This window comes from Grammomys surdaster, unplaced genomic scaffold (genome assembly GCF_004785775.1).
Source record: "Grammomys surdaster isolate TR1022 unplaced genomic scaffold, NIH_TR_1.0 100, whole genome shotgun sequence".
Classification (NCBI taxonomy): Eukaryota; Metazoa; Chordata; class Mammalia; order Rodentia; family Muridae; genus Grammomys; species Grammomys surdaster.
This window is the reverse complement of record NW_021604579.1, coordinates 6,279,477-6,301,937: the sequence shown is the minus strand read 5'-3', so window position 1 is coordinate 6,301,937 and position 22,461 is coordinate 6,279,477. Positions and strand designations below refer to the sequence as shown.

General features: G+C 39.6%; 1 protein-coding gene across 1 annotated transcript in view; it reads left to right on the top strand.

Annotated features, from left to right (window-relative positions):
- The window catches only part of Stil (STIL centriolar assembly protein), a 40,568-nt gene extending 20,235 nt beyond the window's left edge, over positions 1-20,333 (top strand). The window contains exons 11-17 of the mRNA XM_028785888.1: positions 2,377-2,491; positions 4,376-5,311; positions 8,376-8,544; positions 11,436-11,664; positions 15,922-16,117; positions 16,635-16,885; positions 18,856-20,333. Of these exons, the coding sequence (XP_028641721.1) occupies positions 2,377-2,491; positions 4,376-5,311; positions 8,376-8,544; positions 11,436-11,664; positions 15,922-16,117; positions 16,635-16,885; positions 18,856-19,645 (2,686 nt within the window). The 3' untranslated portion in view covers positions 19,646-20,333. The remainder of the gene's footprint in view (positions 1-2,376; positions 2,492-4,375; positions 5,312-8,375; positions 8,545-11,435; positions 11,665-15,921; positions 16,118-16,634; positions 16,886-18,855) is intronic.
- The last annotated feature ends 2,128 nt before the right edge of the window (positions 20,334-22,461 follow it).

The window sequence follows — 22,461 nt, the reverse complement described above, 5'->3', positions numbered from 1 at the left end:
TGTGTGTGTGTGTGATTAAAAATGTAGCAGTATTCAACAGAATAACTCAAGTGCAAAGTACTGTACTTGTCTTCCTCCATATTGGACTGTCTGCCTTAAGCCACTATCCTACTTGTTCTTTTATTCTACTGAGATTACAGTCAGTTCACCATCTTTCTGCCCCTTTCCTCTTGAGATTTTATGTAGAGGGGATTAATGGTATAGCATTACCAGTAATAGAAGACAGCATGGCTTGTATCTGTCTATGCTGCAGTCTGCTGAGATGTGTCTATTTGTATCTAATCTTTGACTTTGAGGGATTGATACAAGTGTTTTGATCCTGTTGAAGCACTGGCTTTCTGTGTCAGCACTGAGCACATGGGATATCCTTGTGTAGTCTTCCTGTCCTTGTATATTTCAGGAGAGCTGAATGGGACTGGTACAGACCCTGCCTATCTACTCAAAACACATTGTGCTGATACTGTCATTGCTTTGTTGCAGTACTTTGCACAGAAAGACCTTTGTGATTACTTTCCCTCTCTAGACCACCAGGGTTTGGAAGGTCTGTCAGATCTTCAGTTCTTCTTTGTGGCTTCTTATTCTTTTTCCCTGCTAGGAAGAGTTGAACTTATGTAAAACAGCATGTAGGATGTGTTTTCAGGAACACATTCTAAGCTCTCAACTTCCTTATTGCTTATTTTTTCCCTAAAGCATCCTGATGAGATTTTGTCTATTTACTAGGTTGAAACAAACAACAAAAAAACCTTTATGTACGTATTTCAGATCTGTAGTCTTTCCCCTGACCCTGCCCCGAAAAAGTTTCCTTTTAATCTTAAACCTTAATTTTAGCTTTTGGAATTCAGTGCTAGGGATTGAACCCAGGGCTTTGCATGTACTAATCAAGCTCTTTACCCCCACCTTTGTTAAGAGTTCCTGTTTTCAGGTGGAGCATGCGCTCTGGGATACAATGACTACAGCTGACTAAATGTGAAGTATACTCCATTTCTAAGTATGTTCCCACTGTAGATGTAGGTATATAGGAGTGGGGGCGGTGAATAAGAACTGGTATAATGACGTATCTATATGAAGCCTAAAACTTTGTAAGCTAGCTTACAAAGTTAATTTTAAAAAGAACTCAAGACCCAGTAAGATGACTCGGTAGGTGAAGCACTTGTTGCCAAGTCTGATGTGTGAGTCTGACCTCCAGGACCCACTTAGTGTAAGAGAAGACCATTGTCTGAAAATTGTCCTCTGACTTCACACACATACACAAAATAGGTTGTTTGTTTTGAGACAGGGTTTCTCTGTGTAGCCCTGGCTGGTCTGGAACTTACTTTATAGACTAGGCTGGCTTTGTACTCAGAGATCCACCTGCCTCTACCTCCGAGTGCTAGGATTAAAGGCATATGCTACTACTGCATGGCCAAAATAGGTTTTTTTAAAAGGTAATAATACTATTTTTTTTTCTTTTCTTTTTGAGACAAAGCCTTACTATGTAACCTTTGTTGGCCTGAAAGTCTCTTTGTAGAGCATAGAGATCTGTTTGTGCTCCTGGAATTAAAGAGATGCAGTATCACACACAGCCGTGTTTTTTAAAGTTATAATAAAACAAAAAAAAAGTATATAAAAAAACACCACTTTTTTTCACAGTGGCTGTTTAGTGCGATGCGTTGAGTATTGTTGGTAAGTGTCTTGGTTCCTTCTGTAATTGCTGTAACAATATAGCTGAAGGAAAGGATTATTTTGGCTCACTGTTTCAGAGAGATTTCAGTACTTGGTGGGAAGGTCTGGTAAAAGAAGCTGCTCTACCCAGCAACAGTTGACTTGAGTGAAGGTAAAGGCTGCCTCTTCACATGGTGGGGACCAGGAGACATAAAGCAGGATGGAATCAGAAGCAAGTATCACACTAAAATCCATCCTAACTGACCTACTTCCCACAGCCAGGCCCATCCTACCTCCTAAACAGCTCATGACCTTCCAATAGGGCTATACGCTAGGATCTGAATGTTCAGAACTTAAGCCTATGAAGTTCATTGAAGATTCAAACCATTGCAGGGTGCATATCTGTCACACTACAATATACATTTCCAGTAAGTGCTAAGCTTTCTTTCTATATTGTTCAATGTGGTCAACCTGAAGGTGTTCAGTGACACTGATGTACTGTAGCTGTTAAGTAGAGTTAGACTTTCAGTGATCAGGTAAATGGGGCAGTTAAGTAGTAAACCTTGAGTAGACCACCTTTCCTGCTAAATTAACACCTAAGAATTTAGTACCTGTAGCTGTCAGGTACTAAATTAAATGTTTCCACATTTACTAAATGACATCATCACATTTCAAAACAGAAAAAACAACCCTGGTTTGTTGAACGTTTCTCTTGTCTTCTCTTCTACTCTTTAGATCCTCCCAAAAAGTATCTCCTGGGAAAATACCAATGAATAAGCATGACACTGACCTTGAAGATGAAGACTTTTCTCCAAGACCGATCCCGAGTCCTCACCCAGTGAGTCAGAAGGTAATGCTCTGAAAAGTGAGCTTATGTCATCTAGAAAGCTTGAAGTCTCTATAGCAAAGCACCTAAGTACCACTTCATCCTTATATAAGGGTTATTCTGACTATTGTAAGATTATATCTTTATGTAGGAATATATGTATATATCTCACAGGTCCGTACAATTCAAGTAATAATCCATATATAGGTATATATACAGGTAATATAGGTAATAGTGTATACATAAGTTTAAGAAAACTGAGGTTTCAGTTGCCGACTGTCCATGATCACATAACTAATAAGCAGTAAGGTTGGAATTCCAAGTCTGGGGCTTTGGCTTCAGAATTTGGTGCTTTTATCAACCATGAAGACACAGCATTCTGTGTCACCAGTGCCTGACAGTCTTGTTACTGTCCTCAGAGCAAACATTGTACTTGAATTTAGAGGTTAGTTGCCAATAACCCTTGATTGATTTTAATTGTTAACAACTAATGAGCTATTTTGAAACGTTTATTTTAATTGAACTTAATTGAAAGGAAAGGAAAAATTAATATAGTTGGCAGCTCTCCCTTGAGAAGTCCATGCCCACATTTTTGGGCATCTTAAATTTCCTATCTCTTTCTCTTAATCATCGAGCTTAAAATCTGTATTAAAATCTCCAACACTGCTTCCAAAAAATTATAGTATATCAGATTTAATGTTCTCTCTCATCTCTTATTTAATATTAGTTGCAGAAATAGTTAAGTGACTTTAACAGAAAAATATTCTGAAATATTATTGGAGTATAGTTTCCTTTTTTTCTTTTCTGTTTTGTTTTGATTTGGTTTTGGTTTTCCAAAGTTTCTCTGTGTAATAGTTCTGACTCTCCTGGAATTTGCTTTGTAAACCAGGCAGGTGATCTGCCTTCCTCTGCCTTAAAAGAGCTGGGATTAAAGGTCTGAGTTTGAGGCTACTCTGGTTTATATAGTGAGTTCCAGGACAGCCAGGACTATACATAGAGACCTGGTCTCAAAAAACTAAGTAAGTAGGGGGAAGGAATATTTATATATATATATATATATATATATATATGTGTGTGTGTGTGTGTGTGTGTGTGTGTGTGTGTGTGTGTGTGTGTGTGTTAAGTTTAGAATTTTTAGAAGCAATTTTAATAAGGGTTCTTAAACACTTCAACCTCCCTTCTAGCCTACCTACCAAAGGTAAAAGAAAAGAAAGGAAAGGAGATGTGGACCTGTTTAGAAGTAGTTTTGGGGGGCACTTCCAATCTTCGTTGTCAGGATATCAGCAGTCCAGTCCAGTCAGCAAACACCAAACACAAATCATAGGAGTGGCTAGATCCAGAAGAAACCTCGAGACTGCTGAATTGGCAGGAGTCTGAGGAAGCAGCAAAGAAGCAGCTGGAATAAAAGGAGATGTTCTCTTGTGCGTTCTCTCTACAAAGTCATGACAAGCGAAGACCAGCAAAGTGTTACCAGGCGAACCAATGCGAGAGTATCCTCTCATTCTCTGTGGGGTTATATTTATATTCTTTCTAAACATCACATGCCTTCTCAAGTGTCCACTCCAGTAAAACATCACATACCCTTTCACAAGACAATGTCCATAAAAATACCACTTGTCTGTCTGCAGGAAAACATCCTCTCATAAGACAGCTTCCAAAAAAAAAAAAAAAAAATCACATGACGAAACTAAGTCTCAAAAGAAACCCAGCAATTTTCACTTTATATATGTGTGAGAGTAACAATTCTGTATATTGTACTTCTGCCTAACATGTATCCAGAATAATGGTTGATAGTCTAAGTAGTGAACAAATCTTAATATGTAATTGAATATTATTTGGCAAATATTTATCTAAGGAAAATAGAGCAAATAAATTTCCTAAGAATTTTTTTTTTGCTTCCATTTATAGATTTCTAAGATCCAGCCGTCTGTCCCTGAACTTTCACTTGTGTTAGACAACAATGTCACAGAGTCAAGTAGCCAGCCTAACCCGCTGGGAATGGTGACTATGGAGAATCCTTTGTTGATTAGGCCATCACAGCCTGAGCTTTGTAATGTCAAACACAGCTCAGAAGCTAACCCTGTGGAGCCTTTCCTAAGGGTGCTACCAAATCAGTTAAGCCAGGATACTGCTTTAAGACAGTGCAGAGGGAAGCAGGCATCCACCTGTAAGAAAGAGAGTCTCCAGTTCAGGAACACTAATGCTAAACCATCTCTCAATGTGCCATCTCCTGACGTAGCTGAGGAACTTCAAGCAGTTTCTGCTGGAAGCATGCCAAAGGAAGACTACCCCCTGAGACCTTCCACACTGGACTCTCAGCAGCCCTCTTTTGCTCCACAAGCCTACCCACACTACCTTGTTTTTTCACCCCATAACTCAACAAGACCAATGGAGCTTCAAGTACCCACTCCTTCATTACCATCCTACAATCCCACAAATGTCTGCAGCTGTTGTCAACATCACGGCCATATTCAGTATAGTACAATAAATTCTTGGCAGGGAAATACAGTAGGGTCCGTTCAAGATCTCCAATCTGAAGCCCTTCCAAAACATGCATTCTTTCACTCAAGTGGATGCCCATCTCTGTGCCCTAATGCCATCTACTCGTCAAGTAGCCCTGTTACCACGAAGCAAGGAGGCGTGAGCACCTATTCTCCCCACAACAATGGAGAACCGTCTCCTCTGGCAGGACCTTCACACATGGACTTGTGTGTGCCACATCCCTGTGCCATGTGCATGCACACACCCAGTGCAGCACCAGACAATGGCATGATGGGACTGTCTCCTGATGCATATCGCTTTGTCACAGAACAAGACAGGCAGCTGAGACTACTTCAGGCACAGGTTTGTGTGGAACTTTGTTGGTACTCTGAAATTCTTAGTATATTTCCATAATACTTGGCAACTCTACAGTGATTGTACGTCATAAAACTGTAGAGTATTAGAACCAGAAAGACCTTAGAAGCTGAATTCTAGTCCCTCTTATCTTATAGATAAAGTGAGTAGAGAGAATAGTTCAGCCTTGTTCCATAACTGCTGGTTAGTAGGGCTAGGACCAGAGAGCAAGCCTTCTATCTCTGTCCTAACCTACAACATCATCACATTTTCTTTCCATTCTCTCTAAACTTTTATATATAGTTAAATACAAAGGCTTTCATGTCTCTAGTTTTCAGCCTTTGTGTTTACTCATCTAAGCCAGTGAGTCTTTAGAATGTTCCTTGCTACTGTTTTTATAAAACAGTTTATAAACTGTTTATATAAATAACATGTAAACTGTTTATATAAATAAAATTATTTTTAAAAAAAGTTAAAAGAAAAGTAAAAGGAGTTGAGATATATGAACAGGACAATGAGATAGGAAATAAATATATTTTGGTGTTATTGATGCATAATTCAGATATCACACAATTTACCTCTTTACAATGTACAGACCAGTGGTTCTTTATTCAGAGTCAGTGTTTTGTTTTGTTTATATAAGTACACTGTAGCTATCTTCAGACACCAGAAGAGGGCATCAGATCCCATTACAGATGGTTGTGAGCCACCATGTGGTTGCTGGAAATTGAACTCAGGACCTCTGAAGAGCAGTCAGTGCTCTTAACCACTGAGCCGTCTCTCCAGCCCTTTGTGTGTATGTTTTAAGTCTTTTTGAGACAGTCTCTCAGTAGGACCTGCGTGTAGGCTAACTGGTCAGAGAGCCTAAGAGTCTGCCTGTCTCCACCTGCTTAGTGCTCCCATGGTAATTGCAGTTACACATCACACCTGCCTTTTACTTGCATGCTGGAGATCAAACGCAGGTCTTCATGTTTGCAGGGCAAGCATTTCACCAGCTGTGCTGGTAACTTTCAGACATGTCCATTTTGAGCACATAAAGAAATTTATTGCATTGAGTCATTTTCTAAGAGTACACATGGATTTTCTAATTGTCTGATTCTGTTCTGTCAACAATTTGAACTGTTGTCTATTGCAGTCAGTGTACCAGTGACTACTATACTTATAGTTTATTTATTTGTGTGTCTGTGTGTGCTTGTGTATATTTATGATGACCATGGTATGATTGTAGAAGTCATGAGTTTACAGGAGTCAGTTCTCTCCTTCCAATAGATGGGTGCTGGGGATAAAATTTAAGTCATCAGTCTTGGTTGCAAATGCCTTAAACCCCTGAGCCATCTTACTGGCTCTCTAGAAGTAAATTATGAAGTCAAAGGAATGTTTATTTAAAATAAGTCCAGAGACACTCAGACTTGGGCTAGGCCTGTAGCTCAGTGGTGGAGCACTTGCCTCATATAAAAAGGATACCCAAAATTATTCCTATTCTAGTATTCACAATCCTTTGTTTGTTTGTTTAATTCTTAATGGAGTGGGCAGATGTATTGAACAGACAGATTCTTTAGATTCTAATTTATTTTCCAGCCAATATAGGTCTTGTAGCCTTGGAAAAGCAACCTTATTGATAATTATATTAGTCCACTAAAATTAACTAGTTAATCATAATATCGTTTATAGGGAAATAAAAGTATTTTAAAAAATCAACAACAAAACAAAGGAGGATATGTCTCACTTCAGTATATACTCGAGAAAAGTTAAAAACCCTGTACCTAAGCTGCTGTGGTGTACATCTCCATATGCCAGGAGATGGAGGGAGTGGGAAATCAATCTGGGAGGCCAACCTGAGCAACAAACCAAGGTTTAAATCACCTGGAATTACAGCAAGACCCTATCTTGAAACAACAAAACAAAATCAAAACAAAAACCCCTTGTATATAAATGTCCATAGCAATATTCCCAGTAGGCCAAACTATAAACAGTTTGGTTGTCCATCAGCTTGATTGATGGATAACTTCAATGAGCGTATTCTTATGGTGGAGTCTTCAGCAGTCAAAAGCACTGATAAATGCTGTGATTAATCTTGAAAGCTTTATGTAGAGGGAGAGAAGCCAGGTACATAGCTTAGTTCTGTGTATATGAAATGTCCAAAATCATCAAACCCAGAGAGCTGGAAGGTGAGTTAGTGGGTCCAGAGGTCAGGAGAGAGGAGTGGTAGGCAATGACGGTGAATAGATATAGAGGCTTTTAGGGTTTGAAAATGTCCTGGAATTAATAGTGATTATGGTTTCACATTTTGTGACTGTACTATGAACTTCAGAACTGGTTAATTCTAAGGTATGTAAATTACGTCTCCACTTGAAAAGGAGGAGGGAAGGCTCATGGAATTATAAAACTTACACATAAAATCTGTGATATAGGACTAGAGAAATGGCTCAGTGGTTAAGAACACTGGTCCTCTTGCAGACAACCTGGGTTTAAGTCCCAGTATCCACATGGTAGCTCACAACTGCTTGTAACTCAAGCCCCAGGGGATCCAGTGCTGTCTTCTGGCCTCCATGGACACCAGACATGCAAGTGATGCAGACAAAACACCCATCCACCTAAAAGAAATAATTTGTGCTACAAGTATCTTGCAGATAAGAAAGAGCCAGTCAGTGTTAGCTATTGTTTGTTACTATTTTGTTTCAGTGTGGCCAAACATGAGCAACTTTGACTAAAGTTTATAAAGGGAATCTTGTGTAAAATCTTCAGTTTTTGGTACATGAAACTCAAGGTATGTCTCCTTCTCCATTCTTAATTGATTTATAAATGAAGTAGAAATAAAATATATTGATTTGAGGTGAATATTAATCTAACTACCTGTAAGTTTCACTTTTCAATTTATACATAGTGAAAGTGGGTCTTAATAGCTAATGGTAATGCCTTTCTACCCTAAATAAGTCTCATGGTATGATTTAATTGTATTGTGAGAATATATAGTTAAAGTCAGCTCTGTAATGACTAGAGTATTTGTAATTTGTTACTAAACTCTGCTGCCAGTTTTGTTGATTGCTGAGTTACATGTTTTTAATTGATACAGATTCAGCGCTTATTAGAAGCACAATCTCTAGATCCTGGCTCCCATAAGACAGTAGCCACTGCGGAAGACACTGTGAAAGCGGCGAGACAAATGGAGCTGGTTTCCATGGAAGCACAGTCTTCACCTGGCTTGCACATGAGAAAAAGTGTGAGCATTGCTGTGAGCACAGGTAACTCTTTTTTTTTTTTTTTTTAAATTGTAAGAAATTAGTTTTTAGTGCTTCTCATGTTTGCCTTTTGAAAGAAGGGAATGGAGGAAGAGATAAGGATATGGCTTAGTGTGGTGTCTGCCACACAACCATCCACGGATCTGAGTTCAGATCTGTAGCACCCACGTAAAAAGCCAGGTGCAGTAGTTAATGTGCGTCTATAATCCTAGCACTGGGAAGGCTGAAGGATCCCTGGAGCTCTCTGAGTAGTGAGTCTTGCCTAACCTGTAAGCTCTAGGTTCAGTTCTCAAAAAATAGAGTAGAGAGTGGTGAGAAGACTCCCAACATTGACCTCTGGCATCCACATCCTTCTGTATGTGTGCACACACTTAAACACATTCATACAGAACACACACCAAAGAAAGGATAAAATGTGTAGTGTTTTTGTCTGTCTTATAAAATTCTGCATTTACTATATAGTATTTTCTTGTTTGTCGGGGGGGGGAGGAGGGTTTCAAGACTGAGTTTCTCTGTGTAGCCTTGGCTGTCCTGGAACTCACTCTGGACCAAGCTGACCTCAAACTTAGATCCACCTGCCTCTACCTCCCAAGTGCTGGTATTAAAAATGTATGCCACCACTGCCCAGCTATTGTAGTTTCTTATCATCTGTGTCTATCACTAGACCACTTCTTAGGACTTAGAAATGCCTTACCCATTTTTGTATCTCTTATACAATTTAAAGTGGCAAGTCATTCACATGTTTTAGGGTTTGTCTTTTTTTGTTTTGACTTGTTTGAGATTTTTGAGACAGGGTCTCTCTATTGTAATCCTGTCTGTCCTGGAACTTACTCTATAAACCAGCTTGTCATGGATTTCACAGAGACCCTCTTACCTCTGCTTCCCAAGTGCTGGAATTAAATACCTGTAATACCATGGCCAGTTCCAAAACAAATTATTAACGATCATTTTAGCTAAGAGACTTTTAGGAGCATAGTTATTTTACATGTACTTAACTTTCTCTAAAGGTATAAAGTAAGCAGGAGCTATTGCAACTTTTCAAATTGTTTTCTAAAAAATATAGTACAAATTTAAACCTTGATGTTATTGTGATTTATTTTCATACAGTCACTCAAAGTAGAAAATGTTTTCGTGATGCTGTGTACCTGTAGTTCAAGTGCTCTGGAGGGTCTTGAGTTTATGGCCAGATTGGGCTCTATTCCTTGACTCAAAAACAAAATGAAATGAAAAAAGAAACCATTTTGACTTAAATTTTTACTTCTTCAAACCACTTCATTAGCAATGTTTCCCAGATTGAAAAATGTACATAGGTCATGGTGCAAGAGATTATTTGAGGTAGAGTACAGATGGCTCTATACCTTGACTCAAAAACAAAATGAAATGAAAAAAGAAACCATTTTGACTTAAATTTTTACTTCTTCAAACCACTGCATTAGCAATGTTTCCCAGATTGGAAAATGTACATAGGTCATCGTGCAAGAGATTATTTGAGGTAGAGTACAGATGGCTGTCTTACTTTTGTAAATCCAATTTTCTTTTTAGATTGATTTTATGTGTATGAGTATATGTATGTATGTATGTTCACCAGCTATATGTCTGATGCTAGCAGAGGTTAGACGAGGTTGTTAGATCCTGTAGAAGGTTGGTTTTGACTCACCATGTGAGTGCTGAAAACCAAACCCAGGTCTTTTGTAAGAACAAGTATTCTTAACTAGAGAGCCTTCTTTCCAGCCCCAATTATTTATTCTTATGTGTAATGGAAAAGATATGACTAGAATATGAAACCTGAGACTTCACAGAAGCAGTGAAGCTAAGTAAAAATGAAGTGAGTTTCTGTAACAGAAAGTAGAAACATGGTGTATAGATAGGCTCTAAAAGCATGTACAGTGGCTCATTACATTAGAGAAGCACTGGGTTGTTTTCTTTTAAGTGTGTGTTTTATGTACACATGTACATACATGTGTGTAGGTATGCTCAACCTTGTAGGTGTGAATAGATGCCAGAACTTGAGATCACTCTGTCTTCTCATTTGCTTCTCTGCTCTGTCTGTCTGTCTATCCGTGTGTGTGTGTGTGTGTGTGTGTGTGTGTGTGTGTGTGTGTGTGTGTGTTTTGGTTTTTCATGACGGATTTCTCTGTGTAATCTTGCCTGTCCTGGAACCCACTTTATTGACCAGGCCGGCCTTGGACTCAGATATCTCATGCCTCTGCCTCCTGAGTGCTGGGATTAAAGATGTGCACCACCGCCACCTGGTTCCTTTCTTTCATTAAACCTGGAACTTGCTTTTATCAGCTGGCTGCTCGCTAGCTGGTGGCTTTTACATGGGTTCTTAGAGTCCTCATGCAAGCAGTTCACACTAAGATGTCTCCTTCTCTCCAAAGCACTTGATTTTTAAATACCTGCCTCACAGTATGTGTGCTTGTGCACCTCTAACACGGTTATTTAGAACAAAACCAGAGAACCTATGAATTTACAGGGTTTTTTTCCTCATGAATCTTTTTTTCTCTTGAGGTATTTTTATTTTATTTTGAGACAGACTGTTATTAATGTAGCACAGATTGGCCTTAAACTACATATCCCAGGCTACCTTCCCATTCAAGATCCTCCTATCTCAGCTTGTTGAGTACTGGAATTACAGGCGTGCCATTGTACCTTAATTTGAGAAGCAGAGCATCCTCTTGAGCAGGCAGGACACAAGCGTCCCCTTTTTTTCCCTTTGCCATTGGTTTCTTGTCTTCTTGCCTTCCACCTACTTCTCTTTGTGGCATTTTTAAAGGTAATTTGAAACAATGTAATTTTGTTAAGATAATGTAGATGTTCCTTACAAGCTTTTACATTCATTCTTTTTCTAGTTGGATATTCGTTCTAATAGCTGAACTAATTTAACCCCTTAGGTGCTAGCTTGTTTTGGAATGCAGCAGGTGATGATCAAGAGCATGACTCACAGCTGAAGCAAGATGACACCAAGATTTCCAGTGAAGACATGAATTTTTCTGTAGATATTAATAATGAAGCGACAAGTCCTCCAGGTAGCGCATCTTCCTTAAAAGCAGTTGACATTCCTAGTTTTGAAGAAAGCAACCTTGCTGTGGAAGAATGTAATCATCCACTTCCTGAATCCAAGTAAGAACCTTCCATTCTTGCAGTGCTCTGGACTAAATATATTTTATATTCAGGGATTGGTTTTGTTTTGTTGGGGGGCAGTATTTGTTTTTTTGAGACCAAGTCTTTCTATGCATCCCTGGCTGTTCTAGCCCTGAACTCACAAAAGATTTGCTTGCCTCTACCTCCTAAGTGCTAGAATATAACTTTTATATTTATATACATAATAGAGAATAATCAAATCTGGCAATCAAAATTATGACCTCATATACTTTTTGTGGTAAAAAAAAATTAAATCTGCTCTGCAACTTTGTAGTATAACATGGACTATTATTTATTACTGTCACAAATATGTTCTTTTTTTTCTCTTTGAGACATTGATAAGCTTAGTGTATTTTCATTGAGGTCTTTACATAGTAAGTGTCAGCATAACAGAAAATCTCAAAGATAACTTTCTTCAACTATGCCCATATGTCAGTTATTGGGGTTTGCTAATCTGAATGAGTTACAACATCTTAAAAGAAAGCTTCAGCATCCCGTGTACTCAGACCTCACCTTAGAGATTCTAATAATACAGGGTTCCAAATGACAGTACAATTATATTTGAAAATGCCACCATGTGGGTGCTGGGAACCAAACCCAGGTCCTCTTGGAGAGCAACTAGTGCTCTTAACCACTGAGTGGAGCCTCTCTTCAGCCCCTTCCTTGACTTAATTCAGTAAACTACAGAATCCTTCTAAAATTAAGATTTTCAACTCTTTGAAAATCTCCAATCCTTTGGTAATTAAAAACTTCAGAAAAGGACCTAATTTAACTAATAGAATGAAAAGCTAATTGCTTTTTCAGGACATTTATAATCAGCTTTATTGATTGTAACATAAACAAGATGTAGATCTAGTACCCTTTTTTTCAACATATAATATATTGATTTAGGATCAATACTATCTCTAGAGCAAATGCGGTGGCACTCAGAATATGGAGGCAGGACAATCGTGAATATGAGACCAGCACTATATAGAACGACCTTGTCCTAAAAAAACCATTTCCAGAGCTGTCCGGGGTAGGTTTGGTGCTGCTCTACCTTCATCTGGTCTGACTCACGCTGTGGCTCTCATTGCTGAGTAGTCATGGGTGTCACTTAGCTCCCTGGGCTCCTAGATCAGCTGGTCTTTGTGGTGTTGGAGCAGTCTCTAAAGATGAGTTTATTGGCTGTACAGCTTATTGTCTATCGATTGCTTTTTCCAATGGAAAGTGATGGTGTAAGGAAGGCATCTATAGAGACATTGTTTAAAACAATTGTTTAAGAAGCCGTGCTTTGGACATACTGGCACATTGAAGTCATTGTTTAAATTTTTTGAGGTTAAAATCTTTCATCTAGCTTTTGTTTTTATTTACTAGTTTAGACACCTAGATAAATGTTTTTAAACTTTTGAGCACACCACAGTGTTGAAGCCCAGTGATCATGAGCATTCTCCTGATCTCTGGTTGACTGTTTTTTCATCTATAAGATGGGAATAATAAAGACACCTATTTTTGAGGTCATTGTGAGAAGTAAGTGTTCATATGTAAATCAGTCAGAACAGTGTCTGCAGCTGTGTAGCCAGCGTTTGTTTGATGGTGAATACTGTTAAAGGAGAAGATTATGTGGCTTATAGTTTCTGAGGTTTCCGTCTTAGCAGCTGGCTCCATTGCTATTGGTTGTTGGTGATTCTGACACACACGGCAGGCCCAGCCGCCCACCTCGTGGCAACTGGGATGCAGCAGGAGACAGAACCTGAGCTCAGGAGTGGGCTTGTCCCGATTTTCTTCACCCTCTCCCCAAGCTGATTAGATGGTGCTGTTCACGATTAGGACTGCTTTTCTCTCAGTTGTTGTTCCTCTCTAAAAAATGCCCTCACAGACACACCTGCAGTGTGCTTTAGGAATCTCCTAGGGGTTCATCAGGCCATTTGGCAGGCAAGACTATTAATCACCACAGTATTTAATCATGATGGTCATTTAGTTAAAAATGGAATAAGCCAAGCTTAAAAATGGAATAGTCCAAGCCAACTGGGATGGACTCTCCCTTCGACTACAAACAGTGTGTGTCCCAGAATGCCCTACAAAGTACAGTATAGGCCAGGCCATGCTTGAACTTGTGGCAGGTGTGAGTTTCCATGCCTGACTTTTGAGTGTCAGTGGGTTTTGGTTATTTTTCGAGACAGTATTTCTCTGTGTATCCCTGGCTTTCCTGGAACTGGCTGTGTAGACCTGGCTCTGAATTCAGAGGTTCACTTGCCTCTGCCTCCCAAGTGCTGGGATTAAAGGCATGTGCTACCACTACCTGGCTGAATGACAATATTTTTTGGAGAGACAAGCAAACCTTAAAGGCAACATTAGAGAGTTCCTGCACTAAGGTGAAGAGGCTACTTAATGTGATTGAAATTAAGGAGTGATCTGCTGGTTTTAGAGCACAGTACGAGGAACAGGGGGAGAAGAAGAAAACTCACAGTTACAGACTTCCCACTCTGTGTATCTGATACTGTGTTAGCAAGGCCTTTTTAAACTTTCTGCAAGTGACCCCTTTAACCTGAGAAATTTTAACATGACCTTGTATATATTGAGATAAAGTAGGTATGCAAAACATTTAGTGATACAGAGACAAAAGATACTTAGAGTAATGGGATAGGTCTGAATGTTGAGTTTTACATAAAGAATTAAGTCTTGGCTAAATAGTTGAAACTATAAGAGATGGCACCTTCAACTTTTTTTTTTCCTTTGAGACAGGGTTTTGTTGTGTAACCCTAGCTGTCCTACAACTCAGTTTGTAGACCAGACTGGCCTCGGAACTCAGAGATCCATTGAGATTAAAGTCCATTATGTTTCTATAAGAACGTGTGTGTGCGCGCGCGTGGATACACACACACACACACACACACACACACACTGTAGTTCATAATACGTAGTAATCTTTGATCTGAGCCACAGCATTTTAACAGCTTTCATTGAAATATCAAAGTACTGATGAGCATGTGCAGTGCAAAAGTATGTGCTATGTGTTCAGAACAAAGGTTGCAATGAAGCCGGGCGGTGGTGGCACACACCTTTAATCCCAGCACTTGGGAGGCAGAGGCAGGCGGATTTCTGAGTTTGAGAGTTCGAGGCTAGCCTGGTCTACAGAGTGAGTTCCAGGACAGCTAGGGCTACACAGAGAAACCCTGTCTCGAAAAACCAAGAAAAAAAAGGTTGCAGTGAAGTCATGTGTTGCAGTATGAGTAAACACTGCCAAAAACAACTCTTGGCGTTATCTTGGGAAGGTTATTAGCAGCCTGGAGCCCTAGATTCTCCAGCTTCTACCTCCCAAGTGACTTCACTCATTGGGGTTGGAGACAGTTGAGCAGTTAAGAATGCTTACAGCTTTCTAGAGGATCTGAGTTTGGTTCCCAGCACCTGTGTCAGGCCCTCACAACTGCTTGTAAGTCAAGGCCCAGGAAAACTCAATGCCTTTGGCCTCCACAGATCCCCCCTGCCACCACACACACATGCGTCTACTAACACACACATATACGTGTAATGTAAAAATAAATCTTTGGAGGTTGGAGAGATGGCTCAGGGGTTAAGAGCACTAAGTATTCTTATAGAGAACCCTGGTTCTTTTCCTAGCTCAGACATGTAACAAACACATACAGCTTCAGTTCTGGAGGCCTGACTTCTTCTGGCCTCACTGGGCCCTTGCATGCACATGGTACACATAAACTTATACAGGCACACAGACATATAAATAACTAAAAGATTTCAGCCATGTGCCACCATACCTAGCCACTTTTCTCTATTTTCTGCAAGAGCCACAGATTAGTGCTCTAACAAGAAATGCACTTATAATGCTGCTTCTCCCAGTCACTTTATATTATCAATTTTGAAAGTAATAAAAGCTCTAAATAAAGTTGAAAAAGAAACCAAAAACAAGGAAGAAATACCACCAACTGAATAATATGATAATTGTGGCTTATGAACCTTGAATTGACAAGGATCTTTTCTATTTTAAAACTTCAAATAAGCAAATATATATTTAAAATGCTTAGATATCCTAAAAGGTTTTTCTGCATCAGATGTAGACAATATCAGTAGCTAGTTTCTAGCCTTCAGTGAAAAATAACTTAAAATAGTACGCTGGTCTGGAAGAATTGAATATACAAGCAAAAGGCTGCTTGGGTTTTACCACTTTCTTCCAAAAGTACTGCACTTCAAATATACATGAAAAGCATTTTGATGTCTGTTAACCCTGCATGTTCTTTCCAGCAGCTCTTCTTCGGAGCAGAGCAAAGAACCTGATGTTCCTGTGTTCTTCCCAAATGCTTTGCTGGCTGAAAGTGTGAGCATGTGCTTACAGACTGCACCAACAGAGGGAGCCAGTAACAGCACTGAATCACCACGGGGAACAAAAGTTGAGGCTTATGGGCCATCAGATCACCAGAAAATTTACCAGGACTTGTTGGTAAGTAGACCACTTTGTCTTTCGTGAAGTGCTTATTTAATATAGGAAATACTAATTAAGCTTTCCCTAGATTTAAACTGAATAAGACCTTGAACTAGAATCATCTTTGACCACTAACAATTACAATATGTGATTGTTTAGATTTTTCATAAATTTTGATAATGTAAATTGTAAGCTTTCTAGTCATCAGGTACTTAGCAAAAACAAACATTTGTTCTTGAAATTTTGTCTCTAAAAAAGGAGAAAAAAACCCGTATACAAGTATACTAGATACTTTATGGTATTCGACAAAATGCCTTCCTTGTGGCATTTTCCCTAAATCTTAAGGTTGTGTTAAGAGGAAGCGGTTGACAAAGCTTGCTTTCTATTAGAGAACTCCCAGATCAGGTGGCTCACAACCACCTACATTCTACCTACAAAGGCACACACGTGCACATAAATAAATAATGAGCAAATGTTTTTAAAAAGGTCTTCAGAGTACTAGTGATTTTTAGATGCATTCTTTTTCTTTCCAAAGGGTCAAGTGAACCACCTACTAAATAATTCCTCCCAAGAAGCTGATCAACCACCTACCAAAGCAGTAGTTATCAACCATGACTGTACCAAAACCCAAAATACTCACCATTCAAGGAAAAAACAACACAATTCAGGACTAGTAGACAAAGACTGTGTACTCAGTGCAACTATTAAACAGCTAAGGAACCTAGGAGTGAAAATTGATTCTCCCACTAAAGTGAAGAAAAATGCACAGAAGGTGGATCATGCCAGGTAACTAGGTTTTGTTTTAGAAGATGGATAAATGTTGGGTACGTTGCAGCACTCCTAGAAAGTGTGTGCTTGCATCTCAGGTCTGCTGATTGGCCATTCATTGAGAGTCTGCTGTATGTGAAATGCAAGTATCTTACATTTTCCAGTCTTAGTGGGAGGAGGTTACATAGAAAAGATACCTGAGGGTGGTGGTTCTATTGATTTATTCTTTTATTGGTATCTTTCCAAGCTAAAGTTGCTAACAAAATACTGGAAAAGAGAAATGAGTTTTATTGCAGTGTCTGAACATTTCCTTAGAGGTGGTGGAGTGTCACACCAGTTCCTGGTAGCAGTGTGCAGCCAACCGTTTGAGCCTTCTGTTTAGATTCCTCTTTACCAAAGATGGCCTCAGCGTATATACACCTATACAAAGAGGATAAAACCTGGAAGTTATATTATTAAGCTAGTAAGTTTTCTGAAAATTGTTTTTGTATTAGAAAACTAACAAAACTTCCTAGTTTAAAAAGCAAGCAACATGAGACGATCTAAGATAAAGGACACGAGCTCCCCTTCCCTCAGACTCTTCAGTCTGTCACATTCATGTTTACTTTGTGTATTTCTTTCCTATTTTCCTAGAAATGTTACTTGAGTGGGTGCTGGGAACTGAACTGGATCCCTAGAAGAGCAGCAAATGCTCTTGACACTGAGCCATCTGCCCAGGCCCTTTCTAGTGCCTTTAATAGCTGCATTATATTCTGTTGTAGCCAGGCACAATTATACAGTATGTTGAGCCTTCATGCTCTCTGAACATTTATGTACTGTTTAAATCAGTGCTAAGTATATATCGTTCTGGAAGTATTTGTTCAAATTAAAGTTATAATAGGTGTTTTATCATTGCTTGCCAAATATTTATATTCATTTTATCATTTTAATCTTTACTGATAGTACAGGAGAATGAGGCTACACTTTTGAATATTTTCTCTTTTTAAAAAATACATTTATTTGTTCATGTGTGTGTGTGTGTGTGTGTGTGTGTGTGTGTGTGTTATATCAGGGAAAAATTTGGAGTCACTTCTTTTTTTCCACCATGTGGTCATTGAGCTCAGCAGCAAGTGCCTTCACCAACTGAGCCATCTCAGAAGCCCTGACATTTTTGTTATTTCTGTACTGAGAGACAGACTAAGACATCAGTGACCACATAGTGATTTCCTCAGTTTCAAGGGGTCCAGGGCTCTCCTCTAGACTCGGGGTACCAGGCACATATAGGATGTATGTGTGCATGCAGGCAAAACATTCATATATATATAATTAAATTTTTAAGGAAAAAAAGCACAAGAAAGAACTATATATACCTGTTTGGATTCATAATTTCCCCATGCTTTCCACGCAGAACCGTGTTTGTTTGAACAACTCATTGTATAGACCTGGTTCATAGTTCTCTTGCCTCAGCTTCTTATTACAGGCATGATTAAGACTCCCATTAGTGAGTCGATATTGGAAAATGTATTTTTTTTCTTTCTGTTTTTGTTTTCTGTTCTGTTTTATTTTGTGTTTGGGAGGGGATTGGGTGTTTTGGTTTGGTGTTTTGTTTCTTTGTTGTTTTGGGGGGTGTTTTTTTGGTTTGGCTTTGCTGTGCTTTTTAACAGGTTTTGTGTCGCCTAGATTGGTCTTAACTGATCATCCTGCCTTGGGGCTGGGATAGCAAGCACACCTAGCTTGGTAATTTGCTTCTTCATGATAGCCATCCTATGTCCATGCTGTCGTGTAAAACAGTGAAACTGGCAAGTCAGTAATCTGCATTCAGACTATGAATATGGGCTACCTCCTGGTTATAATGTATACTCTGTGTCTGAACCATGAGGACGCAAGTCTGGGCAGCCAGTTTAAAAGCCTCAGTAAGCTTAAAGCAGAAACTTTTGTTATTTTTGCAGAATGAAACTCTTGCTATTTTGAATAAGGTAAAAGCTGCCTTACTTTCCTGTGTCTTTCAGTGTTTTAGCATGCATCAGCCCAGAAGCAGTGATCTCTGGATTAAACTACATGTCATTTGGTAATGTTGGCATGAGCAGCTTAAGTCCCACTGGTGTGGATTTGAGCATGGAGGCAAATGCCATAGCTCTGAAATACTTAAATGAAAATCAGCTGTCACAACTGTCTCTTGCTCGATCAAACCAGAATAACTGTGACTCATCTTTCAGCCTTATACATATTAATTCAGACAGAAGCACAGTGGGGCTTAGCGTAGTTTCACCAAGCAACATGTCATTTGCAACCAAAAAATACATGAAGAGATACGGACTCTTACAAAGCAGTGACAATAGTGAGGATGAAGAGGAGCCGCCCAGCCATGCAGATAGCCAGAGCGACCATGTGTTGATCAGAAACCCAGCATGCAGACTGGCACAGTGTGGTCATGAGAAAGAGCCTTCTCGGAATGCCTGTGAAATAGCTAAGTGCTCTAACTGTGGCTCTGAGGACACGCACACAGATGTGCCAGTATTGAGAAACATCACAAATCAAGCCGTGCAGCCTAGAGCAACAGAGCACTTGAATGAGGACTTTGCTGTTTCATTAAAGAATCTTAAGCCAAACCTGGCAGTGAACCTCCGAACTGGAAAAGCAGAGTTTACTCGTCATCCTGAGAAAGAAAATGAAAGAGACATTGCAGTTTTTCCTGGAACCTCGCAGCCTCCTGAGACTGTAAAGCAAATGAATAGCATGAATTCTGTGGGCACCTTCTTAGATGTAAAGCGTCTCAGACAATTACCAAAGTTATTTTAACTCTTCATTTCTCTTGTGGTGTGAGGACTAGGTATGTACTGATGGCACTTAAGGAAGCCGGACCTTTGGGATATGTTTGTTTTTCAAGACAAGGTTTCTCTGTGTAGCCCTGGCTGACCTGGAACTCACTCCATACACCAGAGTGGCCTTGAACTCACAGAGATCTACCTACCTCTGCTTTCCAGGTGCTAAGTAGGATTAAAGGCTTGCATTATTGCCTGGCCATGACTTTTGGGATTTCTAATACCTGTTAGAGTCTTTTCCCTGTTAGTAGTTAATTAACATTGGTAGGGGATAGGGGGGTTGTTGACCCAGTTGTGAGTTGGCTGGTTAGTGGGAAGGCTGAGTTCATTCATCATCACTGAACCTAAAACAGAAGCAAAACAACTCTTAAGATCAGATACTGCAACCAATCAAGTTCCCTATACCTCAGGACCTTACATGCGCTAATGGACTCCATTACTGAGCCTAACCACTGAGCTACATCCTGAACTGTAGAATTTTAAAAGAAGGTCTCAAGTCAATCTGTAGCCTAGGCTGGCTTCACATTTTGAATTCTGCCTTCCTTATCTGGCTCAGGTATGCACTTTACCCTGTGTCTCCCAAAAGCAATTTTTAAAAATATAATCATAGTTTGTTTCCAAACTAAAATTACATTAGACACAATACTGAATAAATGACAGAACTTTTCGTTGCCTCGGGTTGTTATTTGGTGGGACGAGGCAGTGCTGGGGTTGAACCCAGGGACCTCACATGAAGTGCTTGAGCATTGAACTTTATACCTCAGTCGATGAGGTGTTATGTATACTTATTGATTCACATTTTTTGTGTGTGTGTAGATACATGAAATTACATCACATAGCTTCCACTAACCCAAGACATGTCCTCCCTCCATCCCTACCCTGATAGCCCATGGTCTTTTTACCAGAACCAGAATGTTTTTATCATTTTAAAAATGTTTCATAAGCAGAATTGTACTTTTAAAAACAAATTTTTATTTAGCATTCTACCTTTTGAAATTTACTGTCTTATTCCAAATAATATCCTGAGATCTATCCAAGTGTTGAGTGTGTCAGTAATTAATTATTTTCTTAATCTTCACTTCCATTCCCCCAAGTTGTTTCAAATTGTTGTTCTGAAGAAAAAAGAAAAAAAAATCCTCATTCACTTAAAAAGTGTAGGTTTCTGCTGAAATTAAAATGTGGTTGCCCTATATTAATGTTTGTCTCCTAACCGAAAGAAACCTAACTTCTGTTCTCTGAATGTTTTTCCTTGTTTATTTTGTTGAGGTAAGGTTTCTTTGTGTAGTCCTAGCTGTCCTGGACTTATCTCTGTAGAACAGGCTGACCTCAAATTCACAGAGATCCTCCTGCCTCTGCCTGGTTAATGCTGGGGTTAAAAGTGCATTGTCACCACTGCTCAGCTCTCTGGATGTTTTTCTAACTCAACTGTGGCTTCCTGAGATGATTTCTAGTAGAGAACTATTGTTGTTTATCAAGGCCATGGAGCCAGGGACCTGTGAGCAAAGCCTTCCCATATCGCTTCGGTTTCAAGTCAAAAGGGGGCCGGGAGTGTTTCCCTCTGCTTCCACGTGAGATTTCCAGGAAGTGGACGTCTCAGGGCCATGTAGACATGCATGCTTTTTAAATCCAGCCCTCCCAGTTTCACCCAAAAAAGTGAATGTGGGTGCCGTTTTTATTGCACTATCAAAACCAGAATATTAAGCCAGGTATGGTAACACATGCCTTTAATCCCAGCAGGCAAAGGCAGGCTGATCTCTAGGTTTTAAGCCAGCCTGATCTACATAACAAGTCCCAAGACAGTGAGTGCTACAAAGACAGACTTTGTCTTTAGAAGGAAGGAAGGAAGGAAGGAAGGAAGGAAGGAAGGAAGGAAGGAAGGAAGGAAGGAAGGAAGGAAGGAAGGAAGGGAATATTAATGGTTTAACCAAGACAGCCCCAGCAACTATATTACTCTTGATATGAATCCTCTAATTTTTAAGCTAAACAAGAAGCTGTTTGTCCAGACAATAAAGACTGCTCCAAAGCCTAGGGAGATGAGCAGACACTGCTTTGGACAAGGGGATTTAGCTCAGGGAACCAACAGTAGGAAAGAAAACAGAAAGGCTGCATTGAGAGTTAGCAACCACTGGGCTCCTTTGTCCCAGTACCCCAGACTTGACACTAGATAGGTAACTTAGAGGTTTTAGCTCCTCGATTTTGGAGATGAAGGGGTAACCCTGTGCAACATCCTATGCATGAAATGTTGGTACAGAAATAATATGTGAGACAGGTGGGATAGTGAACACATTGAATCTCAGCACCTGAGAGGCAGAGGCAGGTGGATCTCTTGAGTTTGAAGCTACCCTGGTCTACATAGTTCCAGAATAGCCAGAACCACTTACCCAACAGACCCTGTCTACAAAAAAAAAAAAAAAAACACAATGAAGAAGAGAGGGAAGAGGAAAGACAAGCAGAGGTATGGAAGTCCAGAGGGAGCCAAGGCTTTCTGTATGAACACTGGCATCCAGCCTCACCTTGAAAGATCCCAAAGGACTTCCCAGCTATAGATAAGGAAAGGGTTCCCTCTTTTTTATTTTAATAATTTTTAATATACTTCACACACACACAGTTACTTCTCCGGACAAAGACAGCTGGGAAGGAATGCTGGCTGAAAGGAGAACATTATGTTGTTTCCACCTTTGGCTTACACATTAAGAAAGAGAGCCCTACTAGTAGTTGGGAATATGGAGGCCTAGGTGATACCTCTTACATCCCCCACCTCCCCTCACTGGAGCCGTCTGGGTCATGGGGGAA